The 26109-nt window shown below is 45.7% G+C and overlaps 2 protein-coding genes across 10 annotated transcripts in view; both read right to left on the bottom strand.

Moving 5' to 3' along the window:
* Window positions 1-8223, bottom strand: part of NR2C2 (nuclear receptor subfamily 2 group C member 2) — a 28480-nt gene extending 20257 nt beyond the window's left edge. For 2 of the 5 annotated variants that reach the window (XM_064156097.1, XM_064156099.1), the window contains exons 1-2: window positions 5122-5197; window positions 3931-4028 (exon numbers count right to left, since the gene is read on the bottom strand). In XM_064156097.1, the coding sequence (XP_064012167.1) occupies window positions 3931-4002 (72 nt within the window). In that variant the 5' untranslated portion in view covers window positions 4003-4028; window positions 5122-5197. Of the gene's footprint in view, window positions 1-3930; window positions 4029-5121; window positions 5206-7826; window positions 7955-8168 lie in introns of those variants that run through there. The other 3 variants (XM_064156098.1, XM_064156101.1, XM_064156102.1) reach the window with 3 other exon arrangements.
* Window positions 8224-10186: 1963 nt separating this feature from the next.
* Window positions 10187-26109, bottom strand: part of FGD5 (FYVE, RhoGEF and PH domain containing 5) — an 85117-nt gene continuing 69194 nt past the window's right edge. For 2 of the 5 annotated variants that reach the window (XM_064156075.1, XM_064156077.1), the window contains exons 15-21: window positions 21987-22086; window positions 19731-19868; window positions 18609-18711; window positions 17590-17720; window positions 16007-16135; window positions 12988-13136; window positions 10187-12260 (exon numbers count right to left, since the gene is read on the bottom strand). In XM_064156075.1, the coding sequence (XP_064012145.1) occupies window positions 12224-12260; window positions 12988-13136; window positions 16007-16135; window positions 17590-17720; window positions 18609-18711; window positions 19731-19868; window positions 21987-22086 (787 nt within the window). In that variant the 3' untranslated portion in view covers window positions 10187-12223. Of the gene's footprint in view, window positions 12261-12987; window positions 13137-16006; window positions 16136-17589; window positions 17721-18608; window positions 18712-19730; window positions 19869-19891; window positions 20662-21986; window positions 22087-25739; window positions 26099-26109 lie in introns of those variants that run through there. The other 3 variants (XM_064156076.1, XM_064156078.1, XM_064156079.1) reach the window with 3 other exon arrangements.

The following is a 26109-nucleotide window of genomic DNA, read 5'->3' as shown; positions in this document are numbered from 1 at the left end:
TGCACAAACACTATTTTCCAACTTTTTATTACGTATTTCTCTCATTTTTTGCTTCTGTAAAAACAAACCACACCATAATGTATAATGTTAAATACTTCACCTCTTAGTAACTCCTAAGTATTTTATGAACCACTTTTTGAATTGTCAAGACAGCCCAAACGTAGAAAAGCTTTCTCTACACCCCTAAACAAACCCATACTCAGCCACAGGCACATACGTGCCACAAGAGACATGTGGAATCTGTTGTAAGCTCACAGAGCTGCCACGTGACCAAACTGGCCACAAGCTTTGATGTCTGCATTTATTTAAGCTCTGAAGCCTCCTGAAAGCATCATATGTACACAGTATTTCAGTCTTCAGTAGAAGCAAGAGCAGTTTTAACTGCTCAGTACTTCTAAGGTAAAAAGTGCAAACTCAGAAGGCCAGTTACCCGCCTATCTCTGCTGCAGACAGGAGAATAAACTAAAATTCCAGTTGTCCAGTGTGCTCAAGTCCTCCTCTTTTGCTGTTCTCCAATTTCTGCTTTTCTGCTTCAGGGTGCTGCAGATTTTTTCTGAAATACTATTGCTTCTTATTCTAAAAACACTTGAAAAACTGCTGGTAGAGCTATGCTGAAATTTATTGGTGTGACCCTCACAACTAACTGCTCCTTCTTAGTAGCCATGACCATAGGAGAGGTGAAGCTCTTGTGTTCTAGTCCTTCCAGTCAGCTCACAACTGCAGAAGTACTGCCTGCCACTCCTCACCCTCATCTAGCCTCATTTAACTAGCTTAGGACATACAATGCTTTAAAGAAGTACCTTAGCATTTGATTGTTTTCAGAGATAAACTTGAGCTGAAGCCACTGCATCAGTCTTTAACACAGAGAAGGGTCTGCAGATGTAGATGTCTACATCTACCTTTTTCCACTATTGGCATTTTTGCCACTCTTAGTTTGGAACCTAATCACAAAAAAATGGCCTTAACTGAACAAAATCCAAATAATGTCTACCAAAATTACCCTAGGAATTCTTCAGGAATGAGAACATGGTTAGTTCCAGACTGCATGACAAATGAAGGAAATACGCAGAAAACAAGATCCTTAGGTTAGAACCCTCCCCAAGACTCCCAACACTGAAACTTTTAAGCGGACACATTTGAACAGGGATCTCCTTATCACAGAATCCCAGCACACTGGGCATTGCAACAGACCTCTGGGGATCATCCAGTGCAACCCCCTGCTAAAGCAGGGTCACCCACAGCAGGTTGCCTGGGATCACAATGGCCAGCTGGGTTTGGAGTCTCTCCAGAAGAGAGACTACAACCTCTCCAAGCAGCCTACGTGCAGGTGGAACCTCCTGAGTTCTGGTTTGTGACTGTTGCCCCTTGACCTGTTGCCAGACCACACTCTGAAATAGTTGTACCACAGATGTACAAAGTTAACTTCAGGCAGTGTATAGAAATACTACAGGAAAAATAAAGCTATCACCAGATTCCCAAAGAAAGTGAAGCATTCTGAAAGCAAACAGCTTTTAAGTGCTCCTATCAGGTGAGCATCCTGCCATCTTCACTTGCAGGATTAATCCCAACAGTGCCTGTCCCAATCTGCAGTTCGGAAGAAAAAGGCATCATGAATCCTGTGTCACATCTAAAGCAATTGCCCTCCAAAGCCAGTGCAAGTGTGTTCCTGTAATTCTAAAATAGATTCTGAAAAATTACATACATTGTAATGTCTTCAAGAATGGAAAGAGTTCCAAATGAGGCTTCATCTTCAAGAGATGAGGAAAGAAACAAACTAGGCCACATATCATAGAAAACTTGAGTGGACCACATTTTAGAGGCTTAATCAACAATTAATTAGAAAGTAACCACTGTGACTTAATCAGAAAACAATACTGAAATTGTCAAAGACAGCTCAACCTCCCCTATTTCCCTACACAAAACATATCAAAGAAACTTATTTTGAGTGAGGGAGAGAAAACATAACTGTAGTTTAACACAGCAGTAGTGTTTTCTTCCTGGAGCTCCCCAGCTGTACGCACACTGCACAGACTCCAGTACTTACAGTGTCAAATTGTTCCTGCAGTCCTATTTACATTTTTCCTCAGCAAATCTCTGAGGACAAAACAATCCAAAAGCAATGTCGAAGTCACTGTTACTCGGATCACAGATACTTCTTCCAGCCTCCATCACTGGGACTCCAATCACAGAAAACAGGCAGTCTTGTTTTTAATGCCCTCTCCGTGACCCTGTTTCTCTGAAGGTCAAGTGCACTATCATTCCCTGTTGCCAAGGAAGCGGAATCGACGTGTTCCTGCTGTTTTAACAGCTACTGAAAGAGTTTCTCTAATAGCATGATTAATTTCATTTGGGGAAGATAGTATCAGGTTATCAAGCTTCTCCCTCCCTCTGTTATCCTTCTTCTTAAGCCCCTCGATCTAGTCACTGTCTTCGAGCTGTGGAACAGCAAAATGAAATTTCAGAAAAGTCTGCCTCTTATTTTCAAAGCAAAATGTATAGGAAAATCCATCATATTCCCTGTGGAGCATCTTTAGCCTCAGAGTTCCTTAAGCTGATGTACTTAAAGGAACACAGCTCTTTCTAAACTAGCCTGGGGCCCTCCAACAGGAAGCCTAAATACACTGAATAATTCCTGCACAAGTTTGTGACACCTGTGACTACCTCCTCTGAGCTACACAGCACAAGACACCTGCATGAACCTGCAGTGCTGGCTGACAAATGGGTCAAGACAGAAAATATTTTTAAATTTTCATGAGGTGCAATTTGTCAGAAGTCATTGTAAGGTAAGACTGGGGAAAAAGGAGCTGCGTATTTCACAACCTGAATACAGAGGACCCTGCCCACAGTGACAGTTCAGCTTCAGAACTTTGTCTGACAACTGAAGGCACTACACAGGATCTGGGATTGAGCCTGGGCCAGTGACACACTGCACAGTGACACTAAACAAATCCTTGAGAAAAGCAGTGGCACTTATTTTCGCATTAAGGCTGTAGTACTGCTTATGTTTTTCAAACGCCACTCAAGATGAGGAGGAATTGCTGAAATTTCCTCTTGACTCCCCTAGCTGTCCTCTGCTCTCCAGTCTCAGGAACTGCAAGAAATGCAACCGCAGACACTACAAATGGAACTCTTGCTCAATCTGTTCAGAAATACACAGCTGGAAAAATGCAGGGAGCACCGCTGCTAAAAATCAGAAGCAAGCAGCAGCAGCAGATGCCATGTGAAACCATCCCAAAGGCAATTTTACAAAGTTGTAAAAAGAGAGCAAGTACGAAAATATTCACAGTACTGGAGTGTGCTCATTAACTCCTGTGAGACAGTCACAGCTTCATGGGAAACAAACCTGATGAATTATTGCTCAAGAAAGCCTGACTTGGCAGTCTGACTTGGTGCTTGGCACCATGGCTCTCAATAAACACAAGCACTACACATGTGGCAACGATGCTGACAAAATAATGCAGATATAGGTACGTCTGCCAATATTTGCATTAAGTTATCCTGTTTGCAACTTTCATAATTCATAACTTAAAATTCAGTGCACAATTTATGACTCTGTCTCCTTCCATTTAATTTTCATTGTTGAAAATTAGGATATTTTGAAAAGCCTCTCATTTTTTAAGGCCAGTGCTGTCTTTTCATGCTGAATTTTTTCAAAGAAACGGTGAGCACAAATAGAAAGTTTAGCATGCTTCAAGAAAACTAATAATGTATTCCATGTATTAAAAACTGTGTCTGACTGAAGGAGCAGGCAGCCAGCCTCAAACAGTTTAACATTAACACGGTCATAGCAGTAATTAGTTCTCAATGACATAATGATGCTTAAGATTGTTTTGCCATGAACAAAGTTTTCATGGTGTGATGTAGTGGACAGGCATATAATTTAAGAAGGAGGTGAATACTATAAAGACGTGAAGCCCTCTATTTACCCACCGGACAGGAAGAAATCAGAGCTTCATACACTCTTGAGATGGAGCGATCTCTCCAGTGGCAAGATACAACCATCACACTATGTTACCACGGTGCATTTCCTGCACGAGGAATTACAAATGTCACATATTTTAAGTGCCTTAGATGTGATTACAGCACTCAAGTTCTACCAAAATTGCACAAGGTTTGCCAGTATTTCCATTACAGGTTTTATTTCCAGCTTTGGAAGCACTGCTGCAAAAAGCAGTTTGCCACACTGACACCTGGTACAGCAAGCTGCAGTGAAACTTTGCCTGTCGACTTGTGCTATGAAACTTTAGACTTTTTTGAAACTAGTCCCTAGATGTTATTGTCAGGACGCTCAGTAGGCCATGGAGCTTCTTAAACTAAACATATTTTATAATATCCAGGTTCTATCTTACCCTATTACATCAAAAGTCCCCAAACTCATGTCTGAAAAGTGGTCTTGTCTACAGAGCTCTCTTAGCCTGATCACCCATTGCTATTTAGGAAATCCTTTAATATGCTAAATAATTGTAAATTTTAAGGGTATGAAATCAAATAATTTTAAACATACACAAATTCTAGTTCATTCTTTGACTAAAGGTGGGCAATAGGTTGTTTTCTATGGCTACGTTCACATGCAGTTTCAGTGCTCATCAGTTGATTTAGAAGTTTTAGCTGCTGAGCATCCAAGAACAAATAAATATACATCCAGATATCACTTAATATCACTTTAAGTAGATTTTACTTATATGTGTAGGCAGAAAACATAAAGTCTGGTTTAATCACAGTACTGTAAATTCAATGTAATGTGTAGCTAAAACAGGTAAGCCCAAACACTGTTCTGGATTGAGATGACAACTCAGGAAATGAGCAGAAACCTTTCATGTCCAAAGTCATCCAGCAAAAGACCAAGTGACCAGAAATTCCATTCAATTAATTTTTTTAGTAATCCGTAATACAGTCAAGTTTCTTTGTACTTCATGCTGAATGTCCTGCTTCCAAATACAGGGGGCACCAGAATGAAGGTAAGCAAACCATGTATTTGTGCACTGGTTTCCTGTTTGTCCATAAGTTCTATAAAGATGTTCTCTTCCATCTATGCTTAATTGTAAACAGAGAGGACTCCCTAAGACGTTTTTCATTTCGAAAGCTCATATACCAACTGTCGTGATATCATCTGTCACTCACCTCAGCCACCTGCTGAGTCTCCACTACCTGCTGAGCCAGCACCTCCATACTGGTTGCCATGGTGAAACAGGATCATTAGAGAACCTATTTGAAAAGATGCCAGCAACTTCCATCAGGGACAAAAGTTATGTTTGTCTTATTATTAGTTAAGAAAGCCCCGATAGGACTCTTTGATAATTTACAACTTGTTTGCCATATCTGACTGCTAAAGGCACATGTCCCAGCTGTGTCCACACACACGTGCACACTAGAACCACCCTGCTCAAAGAGCAGAGCACATCACTCTTTAGAGAGCCTCCAAGAGACTACCTTTATTGTTTAAGCTGCAAAGAAGAGACGTTAATTTCATAAACCAAAGACTAATTTGAGTGTAAACCACTGACACAGCCTGTGGAATTTACAGCTAAGGCATTTTCCTCAACTCAAGGGAAGAGGAACCCCTGCACTGCATGCTGAACAAGGAAAACAGCAAACCAAGAATGCTGCTTAGAGACCATTTTTATCAAACTGCCACGTGCCTCCACGTTCCTGTGGCAGTATGGCACGACAAAAGAAATCAACTGTCACATAATCTATTTTCTAGTATGTAACTTATTCTTTATTATAATGCAATAGTATTATCAGCCTGAGGGGAAAATACCGCAGAGTTGTTATCTCCTGTTGTTACTGTTGGCACTTTCAACTTTATGCTGGTTAAGGGTTTAAAAACAAAAAGAGAAAGCAAACAGAACAAGAACAGATCACTTCCAATATATTTCATATTATCATTACTAGGGCTGTTTCTCCAAGGGTAAACATAATTAAGATTTCAAATTCATGCATTTAATTTTTAATTGTGACTTGCTTATTACAGAGCCAGAGTTTAGATTCTGACTCAAGTGCTGGGAATGAAAAGGCATTCCTGACTGATGGCCCACTTGATTTTTGTTTTTTGAAGCTTTCTGTTGATGTATGCAAAGCACTCACTTTAAAATCACTAAAATTTAAAAATTACTAAGAGCGTCAGCGAAACATGTTAACAGACATACATGCATGTCTCCAGCACCAACCTGCTCCCTTCAAATGCAACGTCTGCAAAGCTCATGGTGAAATGTGAAAATAGATTGTTAAAAAGATCATATCATATCGTGGTAAATGAAACGTGAATGCTGTTTGGTATATGTCAGTGGAAGGCATAATTGGAGATGTTCCCCATGGAAATTGTGTTTCTCATACAACTTGTTATTTTCATCCAGATGTTCAACTTGCCCAGTAAGCATATGAACCATTTCCACCAGACCCACTTCATACAGGAGCTTGTAGAGGGCTTGCAGTTGTTCAGTAATTCTTTTTTTGTTTTCTCTAACTTTTTAAGTTTAGCAAGGAAGATAACCATATGCTCACAACATGCTGTTTTCTCTGTGCTTTAAGGCTGAAAAGTCCTGAACATGAGATTTGTATAAGTCCTTTCTAAAACCCCATGGAGTCTTTGCCATGGTAAGGTTTCCATAGATTTGCTGTTGCTATTGTCACCCATCAAAGGTTTTGTGTTACTTTGAACCTCCCCAAAAACCAGTACGCTAAGGCTATGTCAGCGAACTCAACTGGGAGCCCAGAGACCACACACAGCCAAGTAAGCTCGTTAAATGATGCTGACTCCTAGGTGACACAAGGTAAAATCAGCTTCCTTGCAAAACCCTTGAGCGGCAGAGCTCGTAAGGAAACAAAGAACAAATATCAAAGAAACCAACAAAACAAAGACGGCACTTAAAAACTGCAAGGAGGGACCTGGAACTCCAGCAGAGGGCTTCCAGGGCAGTAGGGCGGCAGCCAGCTCAGTACGTGCAGGCCTGTTGCTGCCTGAAATACGGCACAAACCCATCACTCGCTCTTTTAGCCACAGTGAAACGGCAGAATAAAGTCCTACACTCTGTTTGAAGTATTTTGTGCTAGGGACCTACTAGGGTAACATGGCAACAGGCCGAATTCCAGCTTATTGAGGTGCGCTCCTTTGTCTTAAGGGAACGGCGCTCTGCACAGCCTGTGCCTGGCTCAGCGGCACCGAGCAGCAAACCAGACGCCTCCCCTCGCCTCAGCGGGATTCTGGAGACAGGAAAGGCGGGACTGGCAGGTTAGTCTCTGCCGAGAGCCACCCGCACTGTGGCAGGAAGGCGGCAGGAACCCTTGCCAGAACTACCAGCGCAGGAGCTAAGGAAACCAGCACCCCGCGGCACTCGCACCCGGCCGGCCGGCAGCCGCCGCCCCGCGCTGCAGCCGATGCCCACATCGTCCCCCAGGCGCCACTGATTGGCGGAAGAGGCTGCCTGTAAGGCCCGGGGCCCCGCCTCCCGACGAAGAAGGAAAACACCAGAGAGACGCAGCCAAGCTCAAAATGGCGGTGCTGGCTGGCGGCCAAGTCCCAGGCGGGGCTGCCGCCGCCGCCATTAGGCCCCCTCCCCTCCGGTATCTGGTTATATTAGGCTATGAGGGGCCCGGGCACGGCAGTAGGGAAGCGACCGGTAAGATGGCGGCGGTCTCAGCCCCGTATGCAAAGTACCCACCGCCCCCTCCCCTCCGCCCTCCCGGTGGCAAAGGTAAAAGGGTCAGGTTCAAACCGCCGCCTCCGCCCGCTCAGACTCCATCTTCTCTCTCTCTGTCCGTGTCCCGAGCTCGTCATCGCCGCGACCATCGCCCTTGCGAACCCCCAGACAGTAGACTACTCTCACCGTGACCGGACCGACTCCGACCTCAGGGGGCCCGCATTCCAGCCCAGCGGCTCCGCAACGGGACTCCCGTACCGGTTCGACCCAGCTCCTCACGACGCTGTTCTCTCCTTCTCCAGGAGCTGCAGGCCAGCCTACAGCACGACCATCTCTCCTTTACCAACAAAATACCGAAGCCTTGCTTTCCCCCCCTCACCTTAAACCGAACGTTACCCCTCCCTTTTGCCACTCGCGGGGGTGTCCCTAACAGGGCCCCGATGCCACCTCCCCGCGCCCCCTCCCTCGTCTCGGCCCCACCGAAATAAACCCCACCGGGTCGCCTCAATTTTAAAAAACGATTTTTACCTCAGGAATCGATGCCAAACGTGCCCTGCTGGTGACCCTGACCCAGACCCAGGCCCAGGCGGGCCAGTGCTGGGTGACGGTGCCCAGCGGCGGCCCTCCCTCCCCCCGTGAGGGCGGCGGCGGTGGTGAGGGGGGCAACCGGGGTCCGCGGGGTGGGTGTGGGGCGGGTCTGTGCTACCGGGCCGCGCGGGGGGGGCGGTGGTGTTTTGTTTTGTGTGCGTGCCCCCGGCAAAGGTCAGAGTTCGTGACCCCGGCCGCCGCTGCCGCCGCCTGGGAGCGTTTCGCCGTTTCCTCTCCCCAGCGCCCGGCCGGCCTCGGCCCCTCCATCCCCCTCGCGGGGCGGGGCCGGCACGACGGCGGGGGAGGGGCTACCTGGGCCGCTCGAGCCTCGCGCCGCTGCTCTGGCGGGCAGCGCGCCGCGCGCGGCTCCCGGGGCGGCTGCTGCAGCTGTGTGCCCGGCGGAGCCCTGTGCCCGGCGGAGCCCTGTGCCCCAGCAGCCTGCGCCCGGGCGGGAGCGGGCGTTGCGCAGGCGCCTGGGCCTGCAAGGGCCCTGCCCTCCACCGGGCTCCCGAACCTGAGAAGCGCCCACTTTGGAAAGTTGGAACTGTGGCCTTCGAGCCTCTGCTGTAGCCTGCAGCTCGAGTTGGCTGACTGGAGGGCGTTGTTCTGTGAGCAGGTCGATGTTCCACCTGCATCGCGACTCTTACTGAAGATGCAGACTCAAAGGTAGGCTTGCAGTTGGCACTGATGTTCCAAAGGCCACCACCAGAGTGTCCCGCGTCTTTTATTCACTTTGTGAAGCTGGCGTCATTGGTGAGGGCTCTCCCCATGGACCTGGCAGTAAACCACGCTGGTTCTGTCCGCAGATGTGCGGCTGTGGACAGGACCCAGGTTTAGGTGTAGCTGAGGTGGTTTAAGGGCACCATTGCACGGTCCTTGTCCCTGCTTTCTGAGGCTGTTGCACATTAACCATGATCCCAGTTCACTTTTGTAACTCTGTGTAGCTATTTATCATCTTACTTCTGTCAAAATTACCTTAATACTTCTACTAAGTTTGTCTTAAGTCTGGTATTTTTGTCAGAAGCTAAAAGTGGTCAGATGAGTAGTAAAATGGGAAGATACGAAGTGATAGTAGCTCCTGAAATTTTTGAAAGAGAGAGCAGCTGCAGGCAATAAACTGGAGGTGCTGAACACAGCACTTGGATTTATTTGTCGGGTTGAGGGGGGGTTTGTTTCTTTGGTTGTTTTTTGTTAGAACTGGCTTTTTGAGGCGAGAATATGAGAAGTGAAGAACTACTGTTGTGAAGCTGATGGCATTAAAGCACATTATGTGCAGAGGCATTTGCCGTAAATAAAGGAAAATGTTTCCAAGAATGTCTTGGGTGTTCACTCCTGTCAGGTGTATGAAGCATTTCTCCAAACAGAGACACGTGTGTGCCTTCAGACACAGGTGTATTTCTTTTACTTGAAACGTGCCATTAGTGTGCAAGTGCAGCTCTGTGATACAGATGCCTTTGAGGATGTGTACATTTTCATAATGGCTTTGCAGTAGGTTAGAGGTTGGGTAGGAGTGTGTTTCCCTTGTTATCAGTAAAGGATAATGACTTATGGAGCCATATGTATGACCACAGCACGGTTTTTAAATGGAGTATTTGGCAAAAAAGACCCCCTTTTTACAGTGAAATTAATCTGGGAATAAATTTAAACTGGCTTTAAACTGTGAGATGTGCATCTCTTGGGTCATGTTCTTTCAGTGCTGTGTTGAGACCACCCATATCTATAGCTGGATTGACTGGTAGGTGGGCTTTATTGGAGGTAAGTGCAGTGGGGACTGAAGCACTTCATCATAGCAATTGGGTCTAAATGCTGTTTCCGGCAGAAGGCTTCTGCTACTGTCTGATTTGATGCTCTTCCTGTCAGAGCCAGTTGATAGGTGCCTGTTAACAGTAACTGGAACTGCAGAGCTGGGACTAAAGAAAGTAAAAATGAGGGAAAGGAAAAGCCTGTAGAACTACAAGTACATTTTGCTCTTTTATTTTTCCACATTAAAACAATGTTTAATAGCACTGTGTTTTATTTTTTACAACAAAATATTATAAAGTATTAATTTCCCACTTAAAACTTCTTACAACAGTCACTAAATGTCAGCACCTAAGTCTTCATAATACTGTTAATCTCTAGTGCAGTTTTGTTTGGGACCATGATTAGGCCTTACTCTGTATTCAGTATTTCCCCTCTTCATTAGTGCAAAGTGTTTCTACGGGCGGGATGCACACTTGCGGTGTGCTGGTATCAGTGGCTCTAGCCTGAGGCAGAGCATTCATCTTCATCCCTTAGCTAAAGAATACCAAAGCTTGCTCATCCTTCATTTCTGTTTTCATATGATGAACTGTCAGACTCGGATGTATCAACAAACCACACAATAACTGGATTTTTATTTAGTGGTAGGGGTGTATTTGTGGTTTTTTTCAAGTTTGTTTTTCCAGGAGGTAAGCTGAACTACTTGTATCATTTGGATACATATTACAAACCTCTACAGTGTGGGTAATTATAAGGAATTTCTTAGGGTCAAACTCTGAGATGCCCAGTAAGCTTCTCAAAGAAAGGGAAAATGGAAGTAATAAAAATCCTCCCCTTCAATATATTGGAAAGTAAGTAAATTCTTGAACATGTTATTTTTATACAAAGATACATTTTAATCATAAATGGCATTCTATTGCTCGGTCAAATATGATAAATATAGGACATGAAACAATTTTATTGCAATGATCAGAACACCACTTTTCAACCTTTATAAAAAAAACCAAGACACTAAAACCAAACCCCTCCTCTCTCCCCCTAGAAGGCCCCCAAACTCATTAACAAACACCCAAGCCCCAAAAGAGCAACCAAACAACAAAAATCCCAACAAAATCACCCCCACACTCTAGAGATCTCTGTCCTCAGCTGGAGGAAAGCAGCACAGCATCCAAGAAGCCATCCAGGTGCTTGGCTGCTGAGAATCCAGCTCTGGAGCTGTAGTGCATAACAGCAGTTGGATGTAAGTTAAGTCTGGGCACAGGAGCTCCAAAGCATTGCAGCAGAGCAGGTTCGGCCCACTGCATGCAGCCCACCAGCATGTTCCAAAGTGTGAGCTGCCTGCATGGGTTCAGCTTCTGATGGCATTGTTTATAGCACAAATGGTGGAAGAAGCAGGACCTTTGGAAAGAGACTACTTAAACAGGTGATAAAAATCTTAACACTGCTAGGTAGTGTTCATTAAAAACTGACTGTAGGCTTACCATAAAAGTAACCTCTGGGTTGCATCTGATGTAGTGGTTAGGTATAAGTGACCTAGTTCAACATCTGGATAGCAGAGAACATTGTAAAAGCACTGCAGTGGTATGATGCTATGTGGTGATCTGTGTAAAACTGCGAATTCATAGTAAGTAATTATCCTGGACTCTTTGGCAGTGAAGCTTTGGTAGCCCAGGTAGACTGGAGATGCTGTTGGTTCATTTTCTGTAGGAGCAGTTTAGCAAACACAGGGGATAATTTCCTGCTGGTGCTTGTTAATGGGCAAGTCATAAATCGGCCACTGAATTCCTTAGAAACATGAGAAGATAAAGCCATGGTCTAATAAAAATAATAAAGTGCTTTAAATGACTATTTGTTTTTTACTACATCATATTTCATGGCAGACATCAAACCACTGAAATAGGAGAGTGCTCTAGAGTAAATAAAACTGAGCCTGTTACTGTAGTCAGATTTTCTCTGTATTCTCTTGTCTTGATGTTAGACTTAGTTTACTGTGGGATCAGAGAAGAAGCTTATAGTACAGGTTGAGCTTGCACAGACATAAAGATCATTATAAATATTATCTACTTTGAAGTTTCCATTTGCAAAAATGTGTGTGTATGAAGAGGGAAGAAAAAGGAGCAATCTGGAGACAGTTTATATCCAGTGTATGTAGCCACCCTGCCTGAAATACACTGATGGGTTTGGTAAGACAGAAGAGGGCTGCTGGACGTGTATGGAGAGCTGAGAATTGAGTCAAGTCCATTGGGTGCCAGCTGCTATAATATTGACGCTTCCTCCATGGCGTCAATCCACCTGGAAAGGGCAGGAAAGGCAAAGTGGTGCACATCACACTGTATGTGTGTTAAGAACATCTGTAGTTTGAGGACTGCATTTCCCATCCCAGCTTTAGCAAAGATCCCTAGTTTTGTGACTAAGGAGGGAACTGAGTTCAGGACTCTTGTGTTCCAGTACAATCTTTACCAGGGATTGGTCATAACAGCTCAAAGGCAGTACAAGTGCTGTCTTAGAGTAGGAAAGGTGAAATCTCTGACGTATGTTTAAAAGCAACAAAACTTCTCTTACAGACTTATCTCTTTACCTGAGTGTCTTGAGGTGCTGGCACTTTTATTGCTAATTCCATTACTATTATGTCAATTTTGTGACTATTATGTCAGCTGTAGCATTAGACTGGGAAACCTAACCACATGTTGGTGAGGACTCTAAGAGCTGGGTAGCCAGAACACAAAGCAGTAATTCCTGTAGTAAAAAAGCAGTAGTTCTGTGCAGTAATTGCAGCTGACAGACTCCTAGGTGCATTAACCTGAGACTCAGGCTCCTCTTTTTCCTATACAAGGGAGAAGTTCTCCTTTCTGAAGGAACTGAGAAGTGCCAGGTAGATTTTTCACATCACCCAGGTCAATCACAATAACTCTGCTTAGTCTCCAGGCTGAGACTGCTGAGAGGAATACCTTTCTGAAGGGCAGGAGAAAACCCAACACCAGCTCTGGGACCTGTGTGCCTGGGAGCCCTGCACCCGTACCTCTGTGCCGAGCTGCTGTCCTCTGCTCGGAAGCTGTAAAAGAGAGTCTGCTTGTGGTAGAGATGGAAAATGGTGTCTGCACTGCCTTCCTCCTTTTCTGGAGCAACAGTGAATCCCAGCAAAGGCAAACTTTCAGTGGCAACCTTGTCCTGAAAGCAAAGCAGTGAACCAAAATTTAGAAGCCTTGCAACAGTTTAAGGGCTCTTTCTGAAAACCAAATAATGATGCAGCCCCTCTCTGACAGAGCTGCAAAAGCAATAGTGTTGGTCTTCGAGTGCACTGGTGTTTCTTACCTGAGCAAGAGCAGTGCCTCTGTACTGCACATGCTCATCTAGTCTCAGTCTTGAACTCATAAACCACCTCTGAAAGTCCAGTTCTTCATGATCATCCATGTGGCCATGAAGGTCAAATTAGCTGTTACTATAATGTCTCTGGTGTAAGAGTCCTGGAGGTTACTGAGAGTAACAGGACAGGAACAGTTCTGAAAGCCTGAGACCTGCTCACAGTTACCCGTTTTTATTTGCTTTGTGCAAGCAATAGCTGTCTTGGTGCCTTGTGTTCTTTTGATAGCACTGGCAGCTTTCTTAGCACTGCACTTTCTCAGACAGCACACTTCTTTTCCAAAGCACTGATCAGAAATGTCTGAGCTGATAACACAATTAATTGTTAATTTACTCCCAAGAAGCATCCACGAAATTTGCTTGCCAAGTGCCGTTTTGTACAAGTTAAAACAAGAAGCCTTGACTGAGTTCTAGCTTAGCTGTCACTGATACATGCAGTTTTGGCCACTGTGCTTAGATAATGTTTTTTATCTGTATGTCTTGCCTTTGCCTCTGCTTTTAGAAGCTGAATTGCAAACTGAAGATGCAAAGTGTAATTAGCCATCCATTACTTTTTCACTACTGTTGAGCCATTTTAAGGTTAGCAGAGGTGAGGTAGGTGTATTGGATACGGATTTTGATGCTAATAGTCTGAATTGCTGGCCAAATCATTAACTCTTCAGTCAGCGTGGATTTACCAAGGGGAAGTCAGGCTTAACTAACCTGATAGCATTTTATGACGCCATAAATGAATGGGTAGATTCAGGGAAACCAGTGGATGTAGTCTACCTTGACCTTAGGAAGGCCTTTGACACTATCTCCTATGACATATTAGTGAGCAAGCTGAGGAAGTGTGGGATGGAAGAGCGGACAGTGAGGTGGGTTAGGAGCTGGTTGCAAGAGTTCAGAGGGTGGTGATGAATGGTGCCAGGTCCAGGGGTCACTGCTGGGGCCAGTCCTGTTCAACATCTTCATCAATGACATTGATGAGGGCACAGACAGACAGAGTCTGCTCAGCAAGTTTGCTGATGACACGAAGCTGGGAGGCTTGGCTGAGACAGCTGAAAGCTGTGCGGCCATCCAGAGAGACCTGGGCAGACAGAGCTGGGCACAGAGGAACCAGATGAAGTTCAACAAGGACAAGTGCAGAAATAACAAACTGCACCAGTACAGGCTGGGAGGTGACTGCTGGAGAGCGGCCCTGTGGAGAGGCACCTGGGGGTCCTGGTGGATACCAAGTTAATCATGGCACAGCAATGTGCCCTTGTGACCAAGAAGGACAATGGGATCCTGGGGTGTATTAGGAAGAGTGTGTCCAGCAGATCAAGGGAGAATCGTAGAAGGTTCTCCTCCCCCTCTACTCTGCCCTGGTGAGACCTCATCTTGAATACTGTGTTCAGTTTTGGGCTCCCCAGTTGAAGAGGGACAGGGCTACGAGGATGATGAGGGGACAGGAGGGCATGGCTTATGAAGAGAGGCTGAGGGACCTGGGGCTTTTTAGTCTGGAGAAGACTTAGAGGGGATTTGATGAATGTTTATAAGTATCTGAAGGCTGGCCAGGAAGGGGGGGACAGGCTCTGCTCTCTGCCCCCTGGGATAGGACAAGGAGCAATGGGTGTAAGTTGAAGCAAAAGAGGTTCTGCCTTAACACAGGGGGGAACTATGTGCCTGTAAGGGTCACAGAGCACTGGAATAGGCTCCCCAGAGAGGTTGTGGGACCTCCTTCTCTGGAGCCTTTCCAGGCCTGTCTGGATGTGTTCCTCTGTGATCTGTGTTAAATAGGATTGTCCTGCTCTGGCAGGGCGGTTGGATTCAATGATCTTCTTGGGTCCCTTCCAACCCCTAACATCCTGTGAGCCTGTGATCTTCTGTGCCTCAATCTTCTAGTCTATTTAAAGGGAATACTGTTGCTTCATGTAACCATCACACAGGTGGTGAGAGTTTAAATAATTGATGTTTGAAAAGTATTCTGAAGGCTTAGGGTACCAACTATTGCTGTTACAACAGTTCTTGCATTCTGTGCCCTTTGCTCAGCAAAATGCATTTTTCTGCTTATGAAATCCATCCATTAGAACCATACTTTATATCAGGCTTTCTTGTGTTTCAGCTATTCACAAAAGAGAAGAAATTAAAGTCAGGAAAGGGACTGCAAAGTGACAAAATACATTAAAAAATATTTAGCTGGTATCCAGCCTCCTTGGCTGTAAGGAGGAGCTTACAGGCCAGCATACAAAACAATATTCTCTTCTCTGGAGACCACCCTTCTGTCTTGCCGGTCTCTTTGCTACTAGGACAATTATGTCCTACTTATAAAACCACAAGATTCTCATCCCCACCAGAAATGGCTTGTAGCACCATTTATCCACAAAACATCTGGCAGTCACCAAGTGCACCAGAGAATGCCTAAGGACCTTGAAATCTTTAGGTGTGGATATGCAGACCCAGGGTGTACTGTAGCTGGCAGTTTACAATAGCAGTAAGCGAAGGAAGGGCAGTTTGTGAAGAGGGTTGATGAGGTTCATCTGCTGTTGTGGCTGGGCCCCTAGGAAAGCTCAGCTCCCTGGGGACTCACTCAATTAAGACTAAGTCTCAGAAGGTGGGAACTGTCTTTTCTGCCTTTCACATTTGCTTGTGCTGCCCGTAGGGAGTACAGAAGGAAACTCCGGTAGGAAACTATTTCAAGTCAGGCTGTGTAGTACCTCGTTTGCCATGTAGGTGTAGAGGACTTTGCCTTTGATAACAAACCAGCGTTTCTTCCAGTGTCTTTTGCCTCTCTTGCATCTGCCGAGGTAACCACTGATGGTAGCTCCCTCTCCTGAGGCTGCCACCTAGAGCAGGGAAAAAACAGGGTTTGTGACAGCAGAGAGATTTTTCCCTCTTGATGATGCATGCTTGCATCACACCAATCAATCAGGTCTATGTCTGTGAAACCAGAAGTAGACTATCAACAATACTGGGACAAAGAAGGATAAGCATTGTGCTATGGTTCTTTTAAACTGTGTGAAGACTAAACTAGGTTTTCGGTAACTGATGAGAAGGAAGCAGTTGAGTTATTCCTGAGGTCAGCATGATTACAGCTGTGTTTTGAGAAGCTGAACTTATCCCTTTTCCCAGGTCTGTTTTTTTGAACATTGGAAGTACATGCTTCCAGGAGGGACTGACTGTGGCTGAACACTTCTAAGATGGGGCTGTACTTAGGACTTTGCAAGGGTTTTACGCTGATGGATGTTAATCACTTGATATGACCAACCAGGTTTCATTTGTGAAATATTTCTGAGAAGTTACGTCTCTCATAGAGGTATTTTGAGATCTAAGTGCTTAATGTTCCCAAAGATCTGGGTTTTGAGTAGCACACAGCGCAGTCTGCGTCCTTAGTTGCAGCGGCAAACTGCGATGCTGTTGCATTTGGAAACTAAGGGCAGAGATGCCAAGGCAGCGCTGCCAGAAGCCTGTGCTGTGACAGGGCAGTGCTCTGCTGCCTCCTGGCGGGCTGAAGCTGCTCCTGCCGGCCTTCAGCATCTGTCTGCTACCTGCTCGTGGCTTCGGCCCAAACAAACCTCCCGAGACTCCAGTGCCTCAGCTGCACAATGAGTCCAGCAAGATGCTTGCATCCTGTTTGATTTAACACATCAACAAACACCTGCTGGTTTCAGTGACGTGGAAGCAGCTCACTGCTTGAGTGCAGTGGATGACTTACATCAGCATGACTGGCACCTCGTTACTGGAATGAAAACTAACAAAGCTGGAGAAATCCTGGCCACATTGAAACTGGTGGAATTTTACTTGCTCACACTGGTGGGATCAAGACTTTACCTGTTTGGTTTGTAAGAGTTTTGTTTGAGCCGGGGGGAAAGTGCTTGATGAAATGTGTGCTCCTGTACTGACTGCCAAGGATTAGAGTCTTTTCCCTAAGGAAGTGCTCTCTTAGTTGTCTTGGAATCATAGCAAGGTTTCAGAAGTTAGGTAGCTAGGTAGTAGGATATCATGCTCTGCAGGTACTTGGCACTGTCATATGCCTTCTTGTACTGTGCAGCAGTTTTCTAAACTAAGTTTCATAGTCTTTAGGTGGCGCTCTAAGTGGCGTTCTCAATGGGCTCAGGAAGCTTATGTGGCATTCAGAGCTCAGAGTATGAAAAACAGAAAGAAAATAATTGCATGGTGAAAGTAGACCAGGGCATGGGCTGAGCTCACTGCACACAGAGGCAGTTGCAAACACAGCTATGGGAGGATGAGCACACAGTTCTCTACAGGTCCTTGCCTTTCTTGGGCAGCTTGGTCCTACCTCCATAAGAGCTGAAGGAATCTTCTTCTGTTTCTTAAAAGATGAATAATTAATATTGTGGAATACAGAGGAGAAGGCACTGCTTGAACACCTGGATGAAGTTGGAGGGAAGCTCACACTCAGTGGCCGCTCTGCAAGATTAAGAACATTTGGGAAGGGAAGGGGGAAGTGGATGAATTGGTACAGGTCAGATGAAGGTTAAGAGACACACAGCACACAAATGCTAAGGAAGCACAATAAGGGCTAAGGGAAGCACAATACCTATTCCATAGCTGCTTTGTATTTGAGCTTTCCTTTCAAATTACCCCTTCAAGTCTGATTAGACGGTGAATTTCTTAGCACCCTAGGATAAGGTAGCTACTTGAAATAAGCTTTTGAGAAGGCTGACAAAGTACAAAATACAGCTTGTTTTCTTTGAAGTAACCTACAACAATCATCTAGTCCAACTGCCTGACCAATTCTGGGCTGCCCAAAAGTTAAAGGTATTGCCCAAGTGCCTCTTAAGCACTGACAGGATTGGGACATCAACTGCCTTTCTAGAAAGCCTCTTCCAGGGTTTGACCATCTGCTGGGTGAAGAAATATTTCCTCAGGTCAAGTCAGAATCTCTCCTGATACAGCTTTGATTCTCAGGCATCTGGTTCCTGGATCCCGGGGAGAATAGCCCAGAAGCTTCTACTCCACATCTCTTCTTCAAGAAACTGCAGAGGGTGATGAGGTCACCCCCTCAGCCGCCTTCTCTCCAAACCGGACAAATCCAGAGTCTTCAGCTACTCCTCACAAGACGCAGTCTTTGTCTTCATTCTGGTGTATCAAAATGCCAAAGGAGCCCTCAGAAAAATTGCTGAAGCAATTTTAGCTGCCGTGCAGCCTGGCACTCCTGGCACCTTAATACACATGCCTGGTGCTTAAAATAAGAAATGCTCTTGCAACTCAGTGTGGTGGGCAGATCCCAAAGCCTCTCCATTCAGTAGGCAAGAAATGGCTTTGTCAGCTTTGCCAAGAGAGAAGGAGTCTTACCTCGTTTCTTAAGTTCCACATAGCAGCTGTCACAGACCTTGGCTGCTTGATCTTTGAGGTACTTCATAGGGTACTTGTTCCTGGAACAGTTTCGACATACAATCTGTTGCAGCAAGAGAGATGCATGTCAGTGTCAGTGAGGTGTGCATGTGTGCACATACCAAACACTCTCTGAGCTGCCTGAGGCAGGGAGACAGAGGCTGGACCAGATGCAGCTCTTAGTTCTAAAACTGTCAGGTGGTGGCTGTGGGTTTATACTGCTAAGCCAAGCAGAACCGACCACTGTTCGGTGCATGCTATTGCTGTGCCCATGTCCCCAGGAACTTAGAGCTTCCCATGAGTGAACCACACAGAGGTCACCTTAATATTACATTTGACAGCTTTGTCAGTAACATTAGTTTCTTAAGCAATACCCTTTGTAGGTACAGAGTGCTTTTTCTCTGTGGAATTAGAAAAAAGATTAAGTAATTGCTTCTTCATACAAGAAAAAAGTAGTGGTAGTCTGATTAAAAAAAAATCATTGAGGTTAAAAGACAGCCAGAGTTTGAAAGAGAGACAGCAAGTTTATGTGTACAAACAGCAAAAAAGGGACAAAACCAAGCAAACTTAACAGATCCCCTTGGGTTTAAGGCCAAAGGCAGTAGCTCTTCAGTGGAGCACAGGGGGAGCTCTCCCTTTGGTCACTGACCAAACCATGCTCTAGTGCTGATTTTCTTCACTTCTTTTGGAAGGTAATTTTGCTAGCTGCTATTAGGGACAGGACATGGACTAGATGTGCTACTGCTGGGGCCCAGAACACAGCCTGGTTTTTTAATATATTGTTGTCTCTGGAGGTAGCTGTGGATCAGATACAATAGCTGACACACAGCAACTGTTACCTTGTAGGCCTCCAGCTGCTAGCCTTTGGGAATGAATTTGCCGCAACCTCAAGAGAAAGTTACTGTTGTTCCTCATAGAGCTATTATAAACCTAATTACCTAACTTAGCGCAGCACTAACAGGTTATGTGAGAAGTCACATTCTGGTCTTGATGTTGCTCTGGGTTTGTAGATGTTAGAGTAGTGGCAGCCAGGGTCCTAAAGGTGTGAGTAAGGCCTCCTGGAGAAGCTCATGCAACACTTACCTTCCCACAGGCATGGCAATGATGTCGCCTCAGAGTGAGGGTAAAGTCACAGCCACAGTTCATGCACATCATGACATGGGACACAGGTACCAAAGCAGGAGGCCTCTCACCCAGAGGTATTGCAAGCCTTTCCCTTAGCTTAAAACCAAAGAAGAACAAATTAAGAAGCATCTACCCTTCTAAAGTCCACTCAGCAGTCAGCCCTCCTCTGCCACAAATAGGTTTCCTCTTATTTCAGTCTACCTTCATCTGCTAAGACCCCCACAGTTTCTAATTCCTGATGTACCTCTTTAGTGAGATATGGCTGCTTCAGCTCAGAAAGGCTGTGGAGCTGTTAGAGCCAGTGGTAACAGGTGAAAATCCATGTAGAACTGTTACAGGGCAGGCACTGACACTCTTCCACCTCAAATAAGGATCTGGTTCATTGCATGAGCAAATTTCAGGTAAGAACATGAGTTAAAACCATCTTTTTATTAACAGCTTTTGAAATAATATCCATGGAAAGCTCTATAGCTTTCAGTCAGAAAGACCATGAGTACTTTGTGTCATTGCACCTAGAGACAGTTCTAGGGTCAAGGAACAGAGAGTACAGAACGGCAAACTGAAGACTGATTTACCCTCACACAATCAAAGTCTGATCCATGCTTCCATGGCTGATCTGAATATGTGAAAGCAGCTTTAGAAAACGTGTTCACTGTTCCTGTTTCTTGGAACGCACCACTGCCACAGTGCTGTTCAGATGCCTCTGCTCCAAGCCCAGGGAGCTGAAGTCAGTGTGGAACTGAACCCAGTCTAAGAAGCCATGCTGAGAAGCTGTGTTATTTCAGGTTCAGCACCAAAGTGTTAGCAGAGCCCCACTTCCAGTTCACAACAGCTCAGTGTTTACCACAAGCTCTTGCGCTCTTGAAGGACTGTTTGTTAGGAGAGTTTCCTAGGAAGGAATTAAACTTCTGCAGACAAATAGGATTTAAATACAGAAAAATCAAATTCTTCCACATTTCTCCTTGTACACATTCAGGTTTATGTAAAAAACAGAGGTGCAAAAGAAACTGTTGTGTTCCTTCATTTGTTTAAAAAGGATTTAGTTGAGATCGCTATGCTTAATATAATATTTGACAGTAGATTTGCTTTAGGCCAGAAGGGAAATCCTGTCTCGTTTTGCCTGTGGTTTGGTTTGTTTTTTTCAATTAACTTTTTTTCTCTCTCTCATTTTTAAATTGAATTACAGCATCACAGACTGCTTGAGGTTGGAAGAGACTCTGGAGGTCATCTAGTCCAACCCTTTTGCTCAGGCAGGGCCACTTAAACCCAACTGCCTAGGACCATGTCCAAGTGTTTTTTTTTAATATCACAGAATTAACCAGCTTGGAAAAGACCTTTGAGATCATCAAGTCCAGCCTAACATCTTCTAATCAACAAGGATAGAGACTCCTCAGCCTCCCTCATCAACCTATGCCAGTGCTCAGTCATGCTCAGAATGAAAAAGCATTTCCTGATGGTCAGGGGAACCTCGATGTTTGGTGCCTATTGCCTCTAGTCTCTGTCAGGGGGCACCACTCAGAAGAGCCTGGCTTCATCTTTTAGTACCCTCTTTTCAGGTATCTGTACACATTGATGAGATCACATCTGAACATGCCTTCTCCAGGTAGAGCAGTCCCAGCCCTCTCAGCCTTTCCTCACAAGAAAGCTGTTCTAGTCCATCATCTCTGCAGCTCTTTGTTGAGCTCTTTCCAAGGTTTCCACATCTCTCTTTACTGTGGAGCCCAGCACTGGACACAGCACTCCAGGTGTGGCCTCCCCAGCACTCTTTCACCCCCAGTTAATCTGCTTTAGTGGAACTGGGGTTCTACATGAACTGCAGTGATGTAACAGTAGTCTGTGCCAGTTGTGCTGGCAGGATGTGCGCTGACGGTGACTTCATTGCCTGCATCACATTAGTGTAACTAATGGCTAGTTTGGGTTTCTTAAAATCTGTGAACTTTGCAGCTCTTTCTAGTTATTCATTAAGACAAAAGGGTCTTATTCCAGAAGAACTCCTGTCTAGGCAAAGACCACAGAATAGAGGGTGTCATTAGCATTTCAGAGGTGGCCCTTGAGCTCTGATGAGCTTCACGGTTTATATTTCACATGCTGGTTTAAATGGAAATAGAAAGTCTTGCCACTAAGAACTCAGCATTTTGTAACCCCCTTACCTTCCCTTTCTCCCCCTCCCTCCTTCCCTCCCAGCAAGCACTGAAGGGCTTGGCCTCCTTTTACCTCCACGCTGCTGTGGAAAGTGGAAGTGTTGTGAGCTTTGTGGTCGTCTGGGATGTGCCTGCTGATGCAGCTGTACCAGTCATCCCTTTCCGAGCAAGAGCTGTGGAATGAGATAGCGCAGAGCAGTCAATGCCTTGCACACCAGGGGCTGAAACAAGCTGCTTCAGGATCAGAGGAGACAGGCTTCACTTAAAAGGTTTGCCTTTCCCCACTGCTACATTGAACGGTCATTTTCTGACCAGGAAAAAAACTGCCTGTTGGACGCTCTTAATGGGATGATCAGTGCAGATCCATGGTTAGGACTATGGCTGGGGAGGAGCTAAAGGCCCAGATCACTTTTCAAAGTAGTTGCTGACTTTGCTATAAGCTGCTCAATCCTAGATCATGTAGAGCAGTATGAAATGTCTCCTTTTGTCATGTCTGCCCTAGCTTTCAGCCAGCTCAGAGTGTGTGCTCATCTCTACGGTGGGGTGCTTAGGTGGTCTGCATGTTGGGAAACACCCACAGCAGAGACATGAATGTTTTTTTCCTCTGTCTGCACCACAGACAATCTCCAGTCTGCTGCCGAGAGGCCAGGACAGCAGTCTAGGAAGGCAGTTTTGCCTTGCCTCCAGCGGCAGCCTTGGGTGCCGGCAGCAGTTCTCCCAGCCGGCCCCTAGGTGCCCTCGGTGCTGCAGGCAGGCAGCGAGCCCTGCGCCTCCGCCAGCCCCGGGACGTGGCTGGGCTGTCGGTGCCTGCTCCTACCCAGATGCAGCTGCTCTGGTAGAGCCATGAGGCGTCCTGCATATGTTAGCTGGTCCTCCGTTCACTGTGTGCTTCTTGCCCATCTGAAACTGTGCATAGCTCAAGCGGTTCCCACCATGGGTGCAGGAGGGAAGGCGGCTCAGCGTGGTGTCCCCTCCCCGAGTCACGCCAGCCGCTCACATTAAAGCTGCCCGCTAGGCTTTGTTGTAAAAATTAGCAGTGGCATCGTTGCCAGCTGCTGTTCAGCTGTGATTTCCTCACACTGTCTTCACAAAGGCCACCAAACAAGACGTCTGAGAACAATTTGTCTTTTGTGGTCTTGAGAAAAAAAAAAAAAAGAAGAAAAAAGCCCCAAGAAGAGGAAATGCCATCTTTTAATCCCTGATCCGACTCTGCATCCCTCTGCACCAGCAGCACAAGCCCCTGTCTGAAAAACACCAGCTCTGGTGAAATTCTACAAGCCTGGAGCAGCAACTCTGAGCATATGGACTAACCTCTGCAAGCCAAGGGGCTGTGTTACAGCAGCCCATCTGCGGCAGGAGTCACAACCAGCCAGTCCTTATTACCACCCAAAGTCCCGTCAGATATGCTTTCTAACAACTTGAGGATGCCTGTATCTTCCAGACAAAACATGTTCACAGCCTGCAAAGCAGAAGTCCTGACTTCAGCCTTTCTCATGCCAATTCTTTCTTGGAAGTTCTCTTCACCTGACAATTAAGATATAACTTAAAAGCCCAAAGAAATCATGGCCCCTATAGTGCTGTAAGCTGAGGCCACTTTGGGAAAGGCTATCTGCTGTCAAAGGCCTGGTGTCTAACTGGCCCCTTTAAGCTGTTCTCCACTCCAAGACGGAGTTATCCCTTTGTTAATCACCTATCTCAAGCCACGAAATCCCAAAGGCTCTGTGCCAGCTAGGTACATTGCAAAGGGAAATGGAGGGGGGGCAAAGTGTCACTCAAGGCAGACCTTGGATGAGGCTGCTCTAGTGACACAGTGTTGCAAAACTGGAAGAGTCAACGGCCAACACTTATTTGATCAGGGCCTGTCCAGTCTTCAGTGCTCACTTGAGTCTGGGGATTGCTGGCACGAGTCAGTCTCTTTCTGAAGGATAGGACTGGTGTTGAAATGGATACATATGGGGGAGCAGATAGCTGGCGGCTTAACTGCATCCCATCTGTTTCTGCTGCTAACCCCTGGGAATGTTGAGAAGTAAAGGGAGCATACACACCTCTTAGGGTCACTTAAAGGACAGGGGAGGAAGACTTCTGCCTTCATCCTGTCAACCACTGAAAGAAGGACAGGAAAACCCTAGGAGGCACACCACGCAGGCACACCCATGCGCCGCCTCTTCCAAGAACTGATTTACATAGTTCCAAGAATTGTAAAGCATATTCATAGACCTCACTGGTTCTGTATGACTTACTCATACAAAAGGTTAAGTGCAAGCGCTTGGGGGCATGCAGTTGGTGGGCACAGACTCCCCTCGTGTCCAGCGCTGTTTGCCTGTGATCTCACACAGACCAAGACAGTTTGTTGCATGCTGGTGTGGATGGCTCATTAATAACAAAATTGGCTCGTTTCTGACAGTTGCTTTTGTTTACTTTGCATGGATCAGTCTAAAGAGTTGTACTGAACATGTAAAGGAGTGGTTTTGCAGAACTGCATCCTCAGCAGACGGACTGAGACCAAGCTGTGCTGCCCTTCTTAGCCATGCCAAACATCAACAGTACCAGTGATGTCTATTCATCATTGATGTGTGGGAACGATGAGGTATAGGCCTCATCTTGCTCCTGGAGGCCTCCCCATGCCTCTAAGCACTCCCCAGTGCCACCGGCAGCTGCACAGCAATGCCCATGTTCCTGAGGCACTCTTCTGCCTGCCTGGAGTCAAATATAAGGTCTAAATGAGAGGCTAATTCAAGCTACTTGCTATGTGGTGTTTCTTTTCATCTTGTGCACTAAGGGTATGTGTGTTTGTGACTCATGGAGAACAGCGTGGATGGAGGTGGATTGTTAGCAGAATGCTTTGGTGCTCCTTTGAAGAGTGTGACAGGCCAAGGGTGTTGTGCAGTGGGGCTAGTGTCTCTGTGGTGCCTTATCAGCTCTGCCAGCCAGTACAGAAAGGGAGAGGAAAATTGTTTGTGGGTGACTTAGAGCAGTCCCAGAATGAGCAGCACAAGGAAGGGAATGGGGCTCTGTCCAGTGCTCTGGTAAGAGCTAGGTTCTGTCCAGCTATCGTGGGCAACCTTGGTCTCATGACCTGGTTCTATTTACTACAGCTTGCAATGGCCTCGTGTGGGAAGAAGGCAAAGAAAGAACAATGCCATCAGACCAGCCCAACCTTCTCGTCAGGGACACCACCTTCAGATGCTCTGAATAAAGGGGACATGCAGCAGTTCATGTTCCATCTACAGTACAACAGGACTGCACACATCCTGATTTTGTAACTGGCAGCAGGTAATTCAGCAGTACTATGTGTGCTTTGAGGTTGTGATGTGTGTGTAGCTCTAAGAAAATCTCAGGTATTTCCTTATTTGCTAGTTATAAAAGGAAATAGGCAGAAAAAGGCTTTGACAGATATTTGAGCACTGCCTATGGATGGCACATGCTCTGGGAAGGAGGAGAGCTCCACGTTCTGGTTCTAAGTAAGAAAGTGCCCTCCCTGTTTTTCTAATGCACTGTGTTTCCAGCCATGCTTCAGCTGGAAATGGATGGTGGGAAAGTCAGTGCTTAAAGCACTGAAGACCTTATTAGTTGGAAGAACAATTTTAATAGTAATGCTACTGTGCTATGCCTTTTCTCCTAAACTACTCCTGAAAATCAAGCCAGCCACTTTTATGTTGTAGCTCTAGGTAAATTTGCAAGATCATTTTGGGCTGGAAGCATTGCTGTCTTCTGATCAGAAACTGACCTAAATCACTTTCTAGCATTAGTATGTGATCCTGGGATGGAGGTCCTGACTCCCAGCTGCAATCAGTGCTGGTACAGCACAGACTCCTTAGTGAAACTCTTTGTATTGGAAAGACTCCTGGTGTTGCCAGCAAGGTTTAATTTGGACTTTGTAATTTAGGCACTATTAAATGCTTTTATTTGTATGGTATCACCCTGAGGTAACAGGTGAACTTAAGAAAGGAAGATGCACTCTTAGTGTCACAGGGAAAAAAGTGTGAGAGAATGGAAAGGATTCAGGATTCTTAGTAACAGACTGTCTTCTCCTTCCTTTCTCATTAAGATGTCAGGAGCTGACTTCTGACCTTTGCTCACTATATGAGTTGAATTAGTTACAGTTTATGACCTTGGCATTTATGGTGAAGATCTCCATCGTGTAATCAAGCCCTCCACTGCCTGTCACAGGAGCACAGACTGAAACTGAGTTACAA

Source organism: Pogoniulus pusillus, chromosome 16 (assembly GCF_015220805.1).
Source record: "Pogoniulus pusillus isolate bPogPus1 chromosome 16, bPogPus1.pri, whole genome shotgun sequence".
In the NCBI taxonomy this organism is placed as follows: domain Eukaryota; kingdom Metazoa; phylum Chordata; class Aves; order Piciformes; family Lybiidae; genus Pogoniulus; species Pogoniulus pusillus.
The sequence above is the reverse complement of the archived record's forward strand: the minus strand, read 5'-3'. Positions and strand labels throughout refer to the sequence as shown.